Raw genomic sequence first — 15,179 nt, 5'->3', positions numbered from 1 at the left:
TTCCAAGAAGTGGAGCCAGGTTGAAGGCGCGGGGGGAGTGAGAGTGGACTTCCGCCAGCGCGAGTTTTAAATTCAACACACTGACTAAAAAAAATAGGTGCCGGCGGAAGTCCGTTAGGGGGAGCAGTCGCTCCCCTGGTGCCCCCCCTAGCTATGCCTCTGGAAATTCCTTGTGTGAAAGGAAAGAGTATACTGGTAGGGTGGACAGATGAACAAATGTTTACAGAAATTAGGAAAGCTGGCAAATTGGGCAACATTATAATAATGGACAATTTCAATTACTTATATATAATATTCTACTTAATGATCTTTATAGATGGATCTGTTAAGGACCCCTAAAAATGTGGAGAAAAAAAAAAGACCTCAGTAGAAAACAGGAGACACGCCAATTTCGTAAGGAAAAGCCTTCAATACATAGGTGGCTCACATGAATCATTGGTCATAAAAAAAACTCCACATACACATAGTATGGTCAAAGTACCGCAATCATAATTATTCAACCAATGCCCAAACCATACAGAATATTCCAGCATAGAACGATTATTTTTCATGTTCCAGTCTAGTGACCTTCTTGGTTTGTGGACCCTTTCCCCTGAAGCAGATGATATAGCGAAACAGGGAGCCCGTCAGGATTTTGGTTGAACGTCAAAGACAAGTACTGTTTTGATTACACAAACTGGATATTCACATGTTTGATATCTTTTCTTCTAAAATATTTGTATTCTGTATGGTTTGGACATTGGTTGAATAATTATGATTGTGGGACTTTGACCATACTATGTGTATGTGGAGTTTTTTTAATGACCAGTGATTAAATGTGAGCCACCTAGGTATTGAAGGCTTTGTCTTATGAAATAGGCGTCTCCTGTTTTCTACTAAGGTCTTTTTTCTTCATATTTTTAGGAGTCCTAACAGGTGCAATGATAGAGATCATTAAGTAGAATATTATATAGAGGTTTTTGATTGAATTCTGCTGATTCTTTGTTAGTTTGATTTCAATTACCCCAATACTGACTGGATAAAGGCTGCATCAAGGAGCGCTAGGGGGTTAAAATTCTTAGTAGTAGTAAATTACTGCTTCTTGGAGCAACAGGTCCAAGAACCTACAAGAAGGGGAGCTGTTTTAGATCTAGTTCTTAGTGGAATGCAGGGCAAGGTATGAGGTAACGGTGTTGGATCCGCTAGAAACAGTGATCATAACATGATCAAATTTGAGGAGTGAAGTCACTAAAGAGATCTACTGTGGCAGCAGCATTCAAGTTTTGAAAGGATAACTACGAAGCTGAAAGGGTCAAACGCAAAGGTTAGGACTTAGGCATGGATGTTGTTTAAAAATACCATCATGGAAGCCCAGCCCAGATATATTCCACAGTATTAACAAAGGTAGAAGAGCAAACGACAGCCAGTGTGGTTAAAAGATGAAGTGAAAGAGGCTAGCAGAGCCAAAAGAGCATTCTTCAAAGAATGTAAAAAGGACCCGAATGAAGAAAATAAAAACCAGCATAAGCAGTGTCAAGCTAGACAAAAAGCATTGATAAAGAAGGCTAAGGCTAAAAGAGAATATGAAGAAAAACTTACTGTGGAAAGAAAAACTAGTAACACCTTTTTCAGGTACATCAGAAGCAGAAAGCCTGTGAGGGAATCCGTCAGATCAGTTAGATCATGAAGGAGCAAAAGGGGCATTCAGGGAGGACAAGGCTATAATGGAGATACTGAATTAATTATTTGATTCGGTCTTTATGAAAGAAGATGTAAGAGATCTACCTGTACTGGAAATGGTTTGCAAGGGTGACGATGAAGAGGAACTGAAAACTCTCACTGAACCTGGAAGACATATACTGAGCCAAACTGTCAAGTTAAAGAAAATCACCTGGACCGGATGGCATACACCCCAGGGTACTGAAAGAACTCAAACATGAAATTAGTTATCTGTTGTTAGTGATCTGTAACCTGTCGTTACAATTGTTCATAGTACCGGAAAATTGGAGGGTGACCAATGTAACACAGATTTTTAAAAAGGGCTCCACGGTGATCCAGGAAAATACAGACCAGTAAGCCTGACGTCAGTGCCAGGGAAAATAGTGGAAACTATCATAAAGAATGAAACTATGGAACACATAGACGAACATGGTTTAATGGGACAGAGTCAGCATAAGTTCAGTCAAGGGAAGGGAAGTCTTGCCTCACCGATTTGCTTAATTTCTTTGAAGGTGTAAATAAACATGGATAAAGGTGAGCCAGCTGATGTAGTGTATCTGGACTTTCACAAAGCTTTTGACAAAGTTCCTCATGAGAGACTCCTCAGAAAATTAAAAAAAGTCATGGGATAGGAGGCAATGTCCTTCTGTGGAATATTTATTTATTTGTTGCATTTGTATCCCACATTTTCCCACCTATTTGCAGACTCAATGTGGCTTACAATAATACATCATAGCAAGCGTCAATCGAGAGTAGATAAACAATTGGTTACATAAAGAACAGGTGTAACATAATGGATATAATCAATTCAAAAACACATCAGAAAACAGTAAGATTATCAAGTAATTGGTGATATGTTAGAATTCCTATTATTGATCATTATGAATTGGTGATTGGACAGAAAACAGAGGGTAGGGTTAAATGGCCATTTTTCTCAGTGGAGTGTCGTCGCAGGATCTGTACTGGGACTAGTGCTATTTAACATATTTATAAATGACCTGGAAAACAGGACGAGTGAGGTGATTAAATTTGCAGATGACACAAAACTATTCAAAGTTGTCAGAACGCGTGCGGCTTGTGAAAAATTGCAGGAAGACCTTAGGAAATGGAAGACTGGGCATCCAAATGGCAGAAGAAATTTAATGTGGACAAATGCAAAGTGATGTACATTGGGAACAATAATCTGAATCATAGTTACCTGATACTAGGGTCCATCTTAGGAGTCAGCACTCAAGAAAAAGGTCTAGGTGTATTTGTAGACAATACACTTAAATTTTCTGCACAGTGTGCGGCAAGAGTCCCACCACCAGGTCCTTCTTAAGGCAGAAGGCCTTGTGCATCAACAACGTAAAACTCATGGGTACAACTCACCCACAGCCCAACTATGCTTTCCCACTCATGGCAGGCTCAATGCGGCAGGCAATGGAGGGTTAAGTGACTTGCCCAGAGTCACAAGGAGCTACCTGTGCCGGGAATCGAACTCAGTTCCTCAGTTCCCCAGGACCAAAGTCCACCACCCTAACCACTAGGCCACTCCTCCACTCCATTTCCAAGCACCAGCTCAAATGTTTCCTTTTAATGCCAACTTACTACCCACAGTTCATGGCATTACTTTTGCTGCCTTGCCACTGCTCCCTTTATTGAACTACTAAAAAAATAAGTACTTTGAGCCAGTCACTTTACGCTGGTCTTCCTCGTCTCCAGTTGATCCAGTCCACAGCAATAAAGTTTCTCCATAATGCACATCGCTTCAATCATGTCACGCCTCTCCTCTGTTCTGAACATCAGCTGCCAGTTTCAGCACAGATCACATTCAAGATTCTTCTAGTTTATAAATCCACGCTCCCATCCACCCCCGGGTATCTCAACATCCATCTGATCCTATACACTCCATTTTGGTGTCTCCGCTCTGCTGACCATGATCTGTTGGTACTACCCACTCCATCTCACCACCTCCTGTCACTCTTCCTTCTGCTATGTTGGCCCCAAGCTTCAGAATGATTTGCCTTTACACATCAGCCCACTCTGTCAGGTTTTAAGAATTTGCTCGACTCATCTTTTCTCTATGTATTTCTCTGACTCTGGCTAGTTGTTGTTGTATTTTTGTTTTGTTTTTTTAAATACCTAGCATACTTCTTATGTTTGTCTTTGCATACCAGTTTTAATGATTGTTCTTTTATTATGGTTTTATTGTAAACTGCTTAGTGATTGCTCTTTTATTATGTTATTGTAAAATGCTTAGTTGCCTGTGCGTATGCCTTTTTAGTGGTATATCAAATGTTTGGAAATAAATACATGAAACACCCTCTGGCTTTCTCTCCAGAACTGGGGAACTGGAATGCAGGTACAGCTGTCAACCCCTCTGACTAGTGGAAAAGAGTAGGTGGGGGAGGGAAGATCTGGCACTACTGGGAATAGCACTCCAGGGCCCCTGGAACCAGGCTCAGCAAGTCCGTCCTCTTTTTTCCCTTCTTTTTTTAAAATGAAACAAAAGCTCAGTCTGGGCCAATTCTACCCCAAGACTGAAGACCCCAGCCCCACTCTTACCACCCCACACCTCAGACTGGATCCAGACTGCATAGGTCTACCTTACCTACCATCTGCTGGAGACTAAGAAATACTGGCTAGCTATGGACTGCACAGGACACTACATGGAATATCATCAAACCATTGTTTCTCAATCTACAGCAGATGGTAGGAAAATATAAACCCACATATCTGGACTGGTCCAGAGGGATGAAGAGTAAACATGCATCAAACTTGCCTGGTTCTTTTCACCAGATTTAAGTTATAGTATAGCCCCGAATACTTCAGAACAGGAGGAGCTGTTTATGCACTGAGCTGTACAAGTATCATTAACCCTTGCAAACTAATGCTCATGTACCACAACTACAAAGCAGCACACTGCGACTGAATAGCAGCTGAGGGGAGATATGATAGAGGTCTATAAGATAATGAGTGGAATGGAACGGGTCGATGTGGAGCGTCTGTTTTCGCTTTCCAAAAATACTAGGACAAGAGGGCATGTGATGAAGCTGCAGTGTAGTAAATTTAAAACGAATCAGAGGAAATGTTTCCTCACTCAATGCGTGGTTAGACTCTGGAATTCGTTGCCTGAAAAGGTGGTTAAGGCGGTTGACAGCGGACTTTAAAAAAAGGGTTGGACGGCTTCCTGGAGGAAACGGCCACAGAAGGTTATTGAATGGATGTGGGAATAATCAACTATTTCTGGAATGGGCGAGACAAATTGTTTGTTCTTTTGGCCGCTGTCGGAGACAGGATGCTGGGATCGATGGACCCTGGAGGCATATTTTCAAAGTACTTAGCCTTCCAAAGTTCCATAGGTTTCTATGGAACTTTGGAAGGCTAAGTGCTTTGAAAATATGCCTCTAGTCTGTCCCGGTGTAGCGATGCTTATGTACTTATGTATTACATGCAAAGTCCTCTTAATGCCCCAGTGCAACTCATTACTTTTGCACTAATTATAACCATGTAACATAAAATATTGACACAGGAAAGGGACAACAACCATTTAGTTATTACACTCAACTTGCTGTATCATGTTTTTTCCTGCTGAAAGAGTGCACTGTCCTGTGTCCTTCAGAAGAGACTCCTTACTACATCACTCACAGCTCAATGACTATTATAAAATACGATGAGGATGGACCAGCAGCTGGAGCTAAAATTATCCCCTGCTTCCTTCCCACCCCAGTTTCCCTTGAGCTTCCACTGAATATGTTAGCCATCGAAATCTACTAACAAGCCAACTTGCTGGGTTCAAAGCCGAGGTCAATAAATAATTTTTTTCTTGCTCTCACATCAGCTCCCGGTGGACACGACTATGGCACAAAAGCCACCTATACAGCTACTTGCCTTTCTGCCATAAAATTCAGCCAGAACAAAGGCTGAATAGAATACTTCTCTCTCTCTTCAGGATGTAGGGGGTCACATAGAAGATACTTCCATTAGTGAAAGTCACCATTTTACTTCTGGCATGGCTCCAAATACCACGGGCCACTTCTATTTAAGCTCTACAAAAGGAAATCCCTCAGTGACGCTCAACTAGGACAGGCAACAAAATCTAATTTACTGCTCCCGTCACGGTTCACCTGGTTCAGCGATAACTATTTTTTTTTTTACCTTCGTTCTCTTCATCTGCCAGGGTGTCCACAATTTACTTACCGTGGCTGTTACTTTGTCCCAGTCAGAAACAAAGGCACGAAACCCTTCCCCGAACACCGTCCCAGCAGTCCTGAGAGAGGAGAGAAGGAAAGCAGCCATGAGGAAAATGAAAGCAGCCATGAGGAAAATGCATCGATGGCACTCTAAGAAAGCAGAACTCCTTGGTTTTAACATAGACTGTAACTTTCAAAAGGCCTTTACCCAGGTAAATAGGTTGCACTTCATATGCAGGTAAAAGTGCATGAGGACGTCCCAATGTAGGTATGCACACTGTGGGTTAGGCCAGGAAGGTGATAAGTTGCCTTGGTTCTCTTTCTTTCTTTCTGCTTGTTCCTATGTTGTTTCCACACCATCTTCCTCAATCCCCAAAATGCCCCTCACCTGTGGTGTACCCCAGGATTCTATTCTTTCCCCGCTTCTATTTAACATCTTTCTTAGTCCCCTGACCACAATCATTCAGAATGTGAGGTTCTTCATCTATGAGGATAACATCCTTCTCATTTTTCCCCACCTCTCCTTTTCATCCCGGCCCGACCAGTCTTGTCTTACATGAGCACGCAGTTGTGGAATGCACTGCCTACAGCCCTGAAAACCATTGACGAAATAACTTTCGCAAATCTCTGAAGACACATCTCTTCAACAAGGCCTACAAAGAGAACCCATAACCTTACAAAACTACCTCACCAATCTACCCACTTATCAAAGCCCACCTTCTATACTATCCTGCCTAACACCTTCCTTCTCTCTTCCCTTACTTAATCGTTGTACATTACTAATTGTATCTGATATCCTGGAATGACTATGTCATAACAAAACTCTGTAAGCCATATTGAGCCTGCAAATAGGTGGGAAAATGTGGGATACAAATGCAATAAATAAATAAAATAAATTAATTCCTGGCTGTTCTCATAATTTGGTCTTTAACTCCTCTAAGACAGTAACCGGATAACCAGTTTCCTGCCCAAATCCTCTCTCATACCTGTTTTTTGTGTGTCCCTTGTCCCCCCTGTGGACAGTTTTTGCTACTTGAGTATTATTCTGGATTCTAAACTTTCCTTTGATAACTGTATTTCTCTTATTCTTCAACAGGCTTTCCTCTCCCTCCTCTGCCTTTGAACAATATCAAAATTCTCGGACTCTTCACTGCACACCCTCACCCATACTTTTGAAATCTCTAGGTTAGACTACTGTAATACTACTCTTGATGGACCTCCCACTTATCAAGTTCATAGGCTTCAAACTCTTCAAAACACTGTCTCTCACTTTCTTTGTAAAGCCCACAGAATAGTTTCAGCCTCTTCTCTTTTTTACTCGTCTGCATTGGCTCCCCATAAAGTTTTGAATCCAATTTAAAATTCTGTGTCTTGCTCATTGAATGAAGAGATTTATGAGCAAGACACAGAATTTTAAATTGGATTCGAAACTTTATGGGGAGCCAATGCAGACGAGCAAAAAAGAGAAGAGGTATTTCTAATTCTCCCTTGTACACCCTCTTGCCCCCTACACTCTCTCGATTCTAACCGGCTTTCCTTTTATCCACCTAAATTAGTACACTATGAGTCAGCCTTCTTTTCTACTGCTCCTAAGCTTGGAATGATCTCCCTCTTGATTTAAAATCTGAGCTTTCTTTTGTACGATTCAAAGCAAAATTGAAGTCCCACTATTATTCTTTAGCATTTACTCTTTAGCTTAACACTGAGGAAGTCCAAGACTATGGCCTTGGATAACAGCAATTCTTACAATTGTATAAATACTTGTTTTTATTATGCGTGTTTTTACATCTTGCAAGAGTGTGTTTTCTTTGGACAAATGCTGCTTTCCTATCAATTAATGGCTTTCATTTTCTCATAATCTTTTATGTGTTTTTAGTCTTTGTAAACCGCTGCATCCTTTTATTAGTAACGGCAGTATATCAAGTATATAAACAAACAAACATCATCATTTTGTATAATCAAAACTATGCACTTTTCAATTGAAAAAATGTTTTGTGAAAAAAGCAGTGCAAGTATTTTCCCCTCTGAGAACCGGTGAAAAGCCTGTGGGTAGAAGTATCTATGGACTTTGTAACAAAGCACAGTTTTAAAACCTGTCTTAACATATACTGCTGCTATACATGACTCAGTGACACTCTACTTTGGTTGTATTTAGAATCAACTGTTTTACCCTCTCACGCAATAAGCAAAACTGCATAATGAAGTTGCAGCATTACCATGGCTGACAGGAAGCAGTTCGGACTTCCAGCAGTCTGGCACAGCAGCTTCCTGTTGCTCTACTGGTATTTCAGCTCCATCGGAATCTGCCTCTACTAAAGCTATAGTGCTATGAGCCTTCATTCATAAACCCTCAAGGGTTCTTCCTTCCCACCCACTCCATTTTAAAACCTCTTTCCCTTATATTTCAGTAAATGCAAGGACAGTCCTCAGAGATGGGACAGAGAATATAGCTGCCTCTGACACCCAGTACAAATGCACCACAAATCTAGCCAATGTATTTCTCTGCTATATGATAACTGGGACTTCCTCCCTCTTTTAAGGGATGTAAACATTGCCTCTGCAGCATCACCAGCCTTGATCAACAGGAATAGAATGTAAAATCAGGCCCCCCTGCCTGGCAGTATGAAGTACTGCCACTGGAGCCTACACAGGACGCACTTGATAGATTCCAGGACAGTCTGCCGATGCTCAGCGGCCTTCAGGCGAATCTGCTCCCGAATGATATCGGCATTCTCCCGCTCTACCTTAGCCCGAGCACGGGCTTCCGCCTCAATGCGCAGCATCTCGTTCTTGTGTCGCAGCTCCATTTCATGCTCAACAGTGGCTTAGATGAGGGGAAAAAAAAAAAGGCAATTCAACAAATGCATCAATAAACCAGAACTATCTGCAAAATTTACATCTTTACAACACCAATCTATAGCCTCAAACACAGCCCAGGCTTCTATCGTGCACAGCATGTCTCACGATATATCTTAGAGCAGGGGTTCTCAACCCAGTCCGCTGGACAAAACTAACCAGTCAGGACTTCAGGATACCCAGGATGAGTATGCATGAAAAATTTGCATGCACTTGCTCCAATGGGTTCAACTCCATCTCATGCATATCCATTGTGGGTATCATGAAATCCCAATATAAAAAATATATAAAATAGGAAAACAACTACTGTATTACGATTAGAATCAAATTATAAAATCAAGTTAGTTGATTACTTATTAATGTACAAATTGACTGGCTAGGGGGCTCATTTTCAAAGCACTTTGCTTTGAAAATCTGCCTCTAGGTGTGTCCAAAGGTCTGTGATGGAAACTATTGCATTGGAGGAGTGGATGAATATCAGAACTACCTGGCAGCAAAGGTAAAGGATGAACATTTCATAAGTAACGAACAAACCCCCCCAAACCCACCTCCCCGCTCCCCCCGTTTTCTATTTCTGTTGATGGCTCTCTCATTCTCCCTGTCTCCTCAGCTCGAAACCTTGGGGTCATCTTTGACTCTTCTCTCTCCTTCTCTGCTCATATCCAGCAGATTGCCAAGACCTGTCGTTTCTTTCTTTACAACATCCGTAAAATCCGCCCCTTTCTTTCCGAGCACTCTACCAAAACCCTCATCCATACCCTTGTCACCTCTCGTTTAGACTACTGCAATCTGCTTCTTGCTGGCCTCCCACTTAGTCACCTCTCCCCTCTCCAGTCGGTTCAAAACTCTGCTGCCCGTCTCATCTTCCGCCAGGGTCACTTTATTCATACTACCCCTCTCCTCAAGACCCTTCACTGGCTCCCTATCCGTTTTCGCATCCTGTTCAAACTTCTTCTACTAACCTATAAATGTACTCACTCTGCTGCTCCCCAGTATCTCTCCACACTCATCCTTCCCTACACCCCTTCCCGTGCACTCCGCTCCATGGATAAATCCTTATCTGTTCCCTTCTCCACTACTGCCAACTCCAGACTTCGCGCCTTCTGTCTTGCTGCACTCTACGCCTGGAATAAACTTCCTGAGCCCCTACGTCTTGCCCCATCCTTGGCCACCTTTAAATCTAGACTGAAAGCCCACCTCTTTAACATTGCTTTTGACTCGTAACCACTTGTAACCACTCGCCTCCACCTACCCTCCTCTCTTTCTTCCCGTTCACATTAATTGATTTGATTACTTTATTTATTTTTTGTCTATTAGATTGTATGCTCTTTGAGCAGGGACTGTCTTTCTTCTATGTTTGTGCAGCGCTGCGTACGCCTTGTAGCGCTATAGAAATGCTAAATAGTAGTAGTAGACAATCTTTACCCCCTGCATCTCTCCTGAACTACTTTTACCAAAGAAGTTTCCCTTCCCTCTTTCAGTCCGTACATAGGCACAAGAACAGCACCGCACCACACACAACTAACACTGTGACTGAAGCATCCTCACCTCCTCCTTACACAAGATGGGTCCCTTACCTCGTCTCATTGCCTCCTGTTTTTGGACGGACTCCTCCTGCTTCCGCAAATTCTCCTCATTAAGAAGTTGCTGAAGGACAAAGGTTCACAAATGGCCTCCATTACAACACAAGTCCGATTATTTCTCTTGAAGTGTGCTTGCGACAATGTAATCCCTAACTGCCTTCTGAACATGTTAGTTCTCCTATGGGACACGAGCTTTAAAACCATCTGACAACACCAAGACACATCAGCATCAAGCACACACAATACAGCAACAACAAAACATTTTCCAGAGCTTAAATTATGGGGCCAATGCGGACCTGCAGTGGTCAGCATTTACGAAAAACACCAGCCGCTACAGTTAAACTGAAACTGGATAGTCAAAGCTTGTACTCAGATACCAGTGCAAACTCAGAAGTGCTGTCCAGTTAATGGCCATATTCAGATTGCTAAATGGATAAAGTTAGGACAGAAAAGAGGCTGTCCTAAAATTATCTGGATATTTACCAGCTAGTGGTCTGAACTACCTCAAGAATCAAGGGATATGCCAACCTTGTCTGCATTTAGAAAGGGCCTCAAAACATTTTTTTTTCTTAAATGTACAGATTTCTATATGCGTAATTAGAATGATAATTTCTGGCTCTTTTATTCTTTTTTCACTCTCAATTGTTTTATTTGGAGTGTAAACCAAGTTGAATGGAATATCTATAAACTAGTAAAAAAGGCCCGTTTCTGACACAAATGACACGGGCGCTATCAAGGTTTTCCTCAGAGTGTGTATGCTTGAGAAAGTGTGTTTGAGAGTGACTGTGTGTGAGAGAGTGAATGTGCGAGTGTGTGTGTGTGACAGAGAGAGAGTGAGACTGGGTGCGAGTGTGTGTGTGAGAATGAGAGTGTGTACCAGGGGCCCCCCCTCCCTCCCTCCCAGTTCCAGGGTCCCCCCTCCGAGTTCCAGGGTCGTTGTCCCCCTCTCTCCCTCCGAATTCTAGGGTCCCCCCTCCCTCCCAGTTCCAGGGTCGTCCCTCTCTCCCTCCCTCAAAGTTCCACGGTCGTCGTCTCTCCCTCCCTTCCAGTTCCAGCCCCCCTCCCTACGAATTTTAGAAGTAATCTTCACTTACCTCGTCAGGTTTACGGCAGCCGGCAGCAGCAACAACGGTAAAAGGCGTGCAGGCTCAGCCCTTCTCTCTCTTTCAGCTCTGGTCCCGCCCTCATTTCCTGTTTCCGCAAGAGCGGGACCAGAGCTGACAGAGAGTGAAGGGCCAAGCCTGCAAGCCTTTTACCGCTGCTGCCGGCCGCCGTAAACCCGACTTGGTAAGTGAAGAGGACTTTTAAAATTCGGAGGGAGGGGGCCTGGAACTGGAAGGGAGGGAGGGACGACGACACCCTCATGCGTGTGACGTCGCGTTCCTTTGCCTGGCAACTCTGCAGCGTTCCCTTCCCTCTCACTGTTCTGCCCTCGACGTCATCACGTTTTGACGCGAGGGCGGGAGACAGATGCTTACAGGCAGCACGAACCCTACGAACCGCACGGAGCCTACGAACCCTTCAGTGCCACGGGAAGTCAGCTTCAGAATGTTGGAGTGGGAAATTATTATATAGGATGTGGTATAAAGCCCAATGATGATGATGATGGTTACTAACTGGATGGTAGGCGTTACAAAATAAATTATGCGTGTGGTAATAAAATACCCCTGCACCGAGCCTAACTTAGGTGCCAGTATGTACACCTGGCATAAATTCCCACAACTAGGTTTAAGCATGTACATAAGTACATAAGTAATGCCACACTGGGAAAAGACCAAGGGTCCATCGAGCCCAGCATCCTGTCCACAACAGCGGCCGATCCAGGCCAAGGGCACCTGTGTAAGGACTCTAGGCATATTCTATATAGAATGTACCTAGGCGGAAAGTTTTTCAGAGCCGATTTTTCAGGCACTATATATAGAATCTAGCCCTATATGAGTTACTGAGATTTAGTCAAAGCTGACCTGAACGTATCAATCATAAGAAAGAGGAAGGAAACACTATCCACCTGCTGTCGCATTTGGTCTTCATAACGCTGCCTCGCTAGCTTGTCCTGATACTGTGCTCTCTGCAAACATAAAAATGAAAGAAAAAACATTTAAGGATTAACAGGAGATACATCCGTTTACCACCCCGTTATACAGAAACTAAAAGCTTACATTAGTAAAGTTCCTTCCCCCCCCCCCCCCCTCTATTCTGTTTATAAGAGGAACAAAGCTTTGTAAATAGGTCATAAGGATGCTACTCTCTCTGTGGAAATTACATTTGGTTTAGTCCACACATTTTTAATGCCTCCATTTTCTTGTAATTCATCTGAGCTTATTCTTTTAACGCTGTGCTTATAGAATTACCGTCAGTATAGGCACTGCTGGGTTTCTGTTTCAACAGAAGACAAGCAGCTACTGAATGCACAAGAGGAGATCAGATCCCAGAAACAGCTCTCTCCAAAGTCTGCTGTGGGCTTGAATGGTTAATGGCTTGAGAAGACTGCATATAATTTATTTATTTATTGCATTTGTACCCCACATTATCCCACCTTTTTGCAGGCTCAATGTGGCTTACAGAGTACGGTTATGATAGAGTCAAGACATGATTTAAATACAGTTGGTCATAAGCTGAGGTAGAAGAGGATTTAGATGGGTGGATGTTGGGTAGGTTGTGTGAGAAGTGTTTTAGGTGTGTTTGGGTGGATTGGGGGATGATTTGTATCATTGAGGGTGACTTTTGTAAGCTTTGTTAAAGAGGTATGTTTTCAGAGCTTTGCGGAAGCTGGTTAGATTGTTCACTATGTACAGCGCTGTGTACGTCTAGTAGTGCTATAGAAACGATTAGTAGTAGTAGTAGTATTAATTAAGTAGGGTCGAGCAAAGGAATATTTTTGGTACAAGGTGTCTAGGGCTCCTTACTGCCTGATGCTGTTTAGTCTCTTCATTCAGTGTCTTCCTCCTCTCCTCTCCTTGCACACGAATCTGTTCATTCTTCAGCTGTTCTACGGCAGCTTCGTATTCCTAAACAAAAAAATAATTTTTAATTAGTGGTCCAGACACTCTGTTGAGGCGTTCATGTATTTATGGACACTGCTCTGCATAGCTCAGTCAAATGATACCTGCTGTAGCTGCTGTTTCTACAGTATAAACCAGAGTTCTGCATAGAATATCTGCCATGCAGAGAACACGAACAATTATAGATCTTTTGTATCCTGTTCTATAAGTCATAGGCCGACTGTAATTATCATCATATCACCAAGCATTTAAGAATGTCGCCAATTAGCCAGTATTAGCAAAACTTGACGATCAGACATCAGAGCTGGAAATGCTGTTATATCTTCAAGAATATTAATGTTCCTTTATGCAGCCATAAAAATATGCCATCCACCCCCACACAAAGTTCTTTTATAAACTAGATTTTCCGTTCACGGATCATGTTATTTGCACGTACCTAAAATTAGTTCAGTAACAGCTATAGAATAAAATCTAAATCATTTCTAAAATATAATTACTGATAGGCAAACATTTCCTGTTAAGGATTTTACACCAATACCTATCTCTTGCATATTTCAACTGCATGAGAGAAAAGGCCAAACAGTGGAAAACCCTGCACTTGGAATATCAAGCCCTGAATCTTGAACAAAGGTGAAGGTGGATACGTTACGGTTACCTTCACTTTGGCCTGCTGCTCCAGTTGCAACGTCTCTTCCTGTATTTTTGCAAGATTAAGGGCATCTTTGGCATGGCCTGCAATAATAAATAAATAAATACAATTTTAAAATAAGCCTTTAAGTGCGATCTGAACTTATCTTCATATCACTGATCAGGATAATTAATAAACAGAACTAACCTTGCAGTGCTGTTGTATGTATGTATTATTGTTTCTTTTCCTGGTCTAAGAACTCTTAGCATTGCTTAGATGTACAGACCAGTGATGTAATGATTGTTTAGCTAATCATTGTGTGTATATAATTAATCATTGTATATGTCTTAAACATCCTATATAATAAAACGCAGCCTCAACGTTCTGAGGACACTGACGTCACTGAAGTCACTCACACACCGGTTCGTGGTTTCATGGTGGTGAAGCCACCACAACATCTTCATGCCCCGCCCTCGCGTCACACGTGATGACGTCGAGGGCGGAACACGAAAACAAATTTACGCACGGGGAGCAGTAGGGAAACACGCGGAGCGTGTTTCCCTACTGCTCCCCTTCCAACAAATCTCAGCCGCCGCTGACGTGCACATGAACCCCGCCCCTTTCACCACATAGCCCCGCCCACGGTAGCACACGCTTAACCTCACCAACCTCCCTCCCTCCCTGTCACCTCCCCTCCCCTTACGCGTGTCTCCCTGGTGGTCTAGAGGTACCTGTTCCGTCGGCCCAGGAAAGAAAGAGCCCCCTCTTTCCTCCCATAGCGGTGGCTTCCTTGCTGCATGGTGTGGGAGTCCAGCTCTTGGAGTTTCAAAATGGCCGCCGAGAGTTCAAGCTGCCTCACGAGACTTCAACTCTCGGTGGCCATTTTGAAATGCCGAGAGCCGGACTCCCACACCATGCAGCAAGGAAGCCACCGCTACGGGAGGAAAGAGGGGGCTCTTTCTTTCCTGGGCCGACGGAACAGGTACCGGAAGGGGAGGGGAAGGGAGTCCCGTGCCCGCTAGCGCCCGTTTCATCGGCGCCAGAAACGGGCCATTTTTACTAGTCCTATATAATAAAACACACCTCCAACATTCTGAAGCTGACTGCATGGCTGAGGCATTCCTGCTCTCTGTATCCATCTCCTGAATTGACATCACGTACTTCCGGGTTTGTCACAAGCAGAAGTGACCAACCACACGAGGTTTCTCGGCTTCAGAATTTGGAGGTGCATTCTATT

At 43.1% G+C, this 15,179-nt stretch overlaps 2 protein-coding genes across 2 annotated transcripts in view; one reads left to right on the top strand and one right to left on the bottom strand.

Moving 5' to 3' along the window:
• LOC115456518 overlaps window positions 1–15,179 on the top strand; it is a 77,863-nt gene that overhangs the window by 45,162 nt on the left and 17,522 nt on the right. The window lies entirely within an intron of this gene.
• ATAD3A (ATPase family AAA domain containing 3A) overlaps window positions 1–15,179 on the bottom strand; it is a 117,030-nt gene that overhangs the window by 92,728 nt on the left and 9,123 nt on the right. Inside the window, exons 2-7 of the mRNA XM_030185648.1 lie at window positions 13,970–14,046; window positions 13,219–13,320; window positions 12,321–12,380; window positions 10,307–10,376; window positions 8,532–8,697; window positions 5,881–5,950 (exon numbers count right to left, since the gene is read on the bottom strand). Coding sequence (XP_030041508.1) covers window positions 5,881–5,950; window positions 8,532–8,697; window positions 10,307–10,376; window positions 12,321–12,380; window positions 13,219–13,320; window positions 13,970–14,046 — 545 coding nt within the window. The remainder of the gene's footprint in view (window positions 1–5,880; window positions 5,951–8,531; window positions 8,698–10,306; window positions 10,377–12,320; window positions 12,381–13,218; window positions 13,321–13,969; window positions 14,047–15,179) is intronic.

Source organism: Microcaecilia unicolor, chromosome 13 (assembly GCF_901765095.1).
Source record: "Microcaecilia unicolor chromosome 13, aMicUni1.1, whole genome shotgun sequence".
In the NCBI taxonomy this organism is placed as follows: domain Eukaryota; kingdom Metazoa; phylum Chordata; class Amphibia; order Gymnophiona; family Siphonopidae; genus Microcaecilia; species Microcaecilia unicolor.
This window is presented reverse-complemented; position numbering and strand designations above follow the sequence as displayed.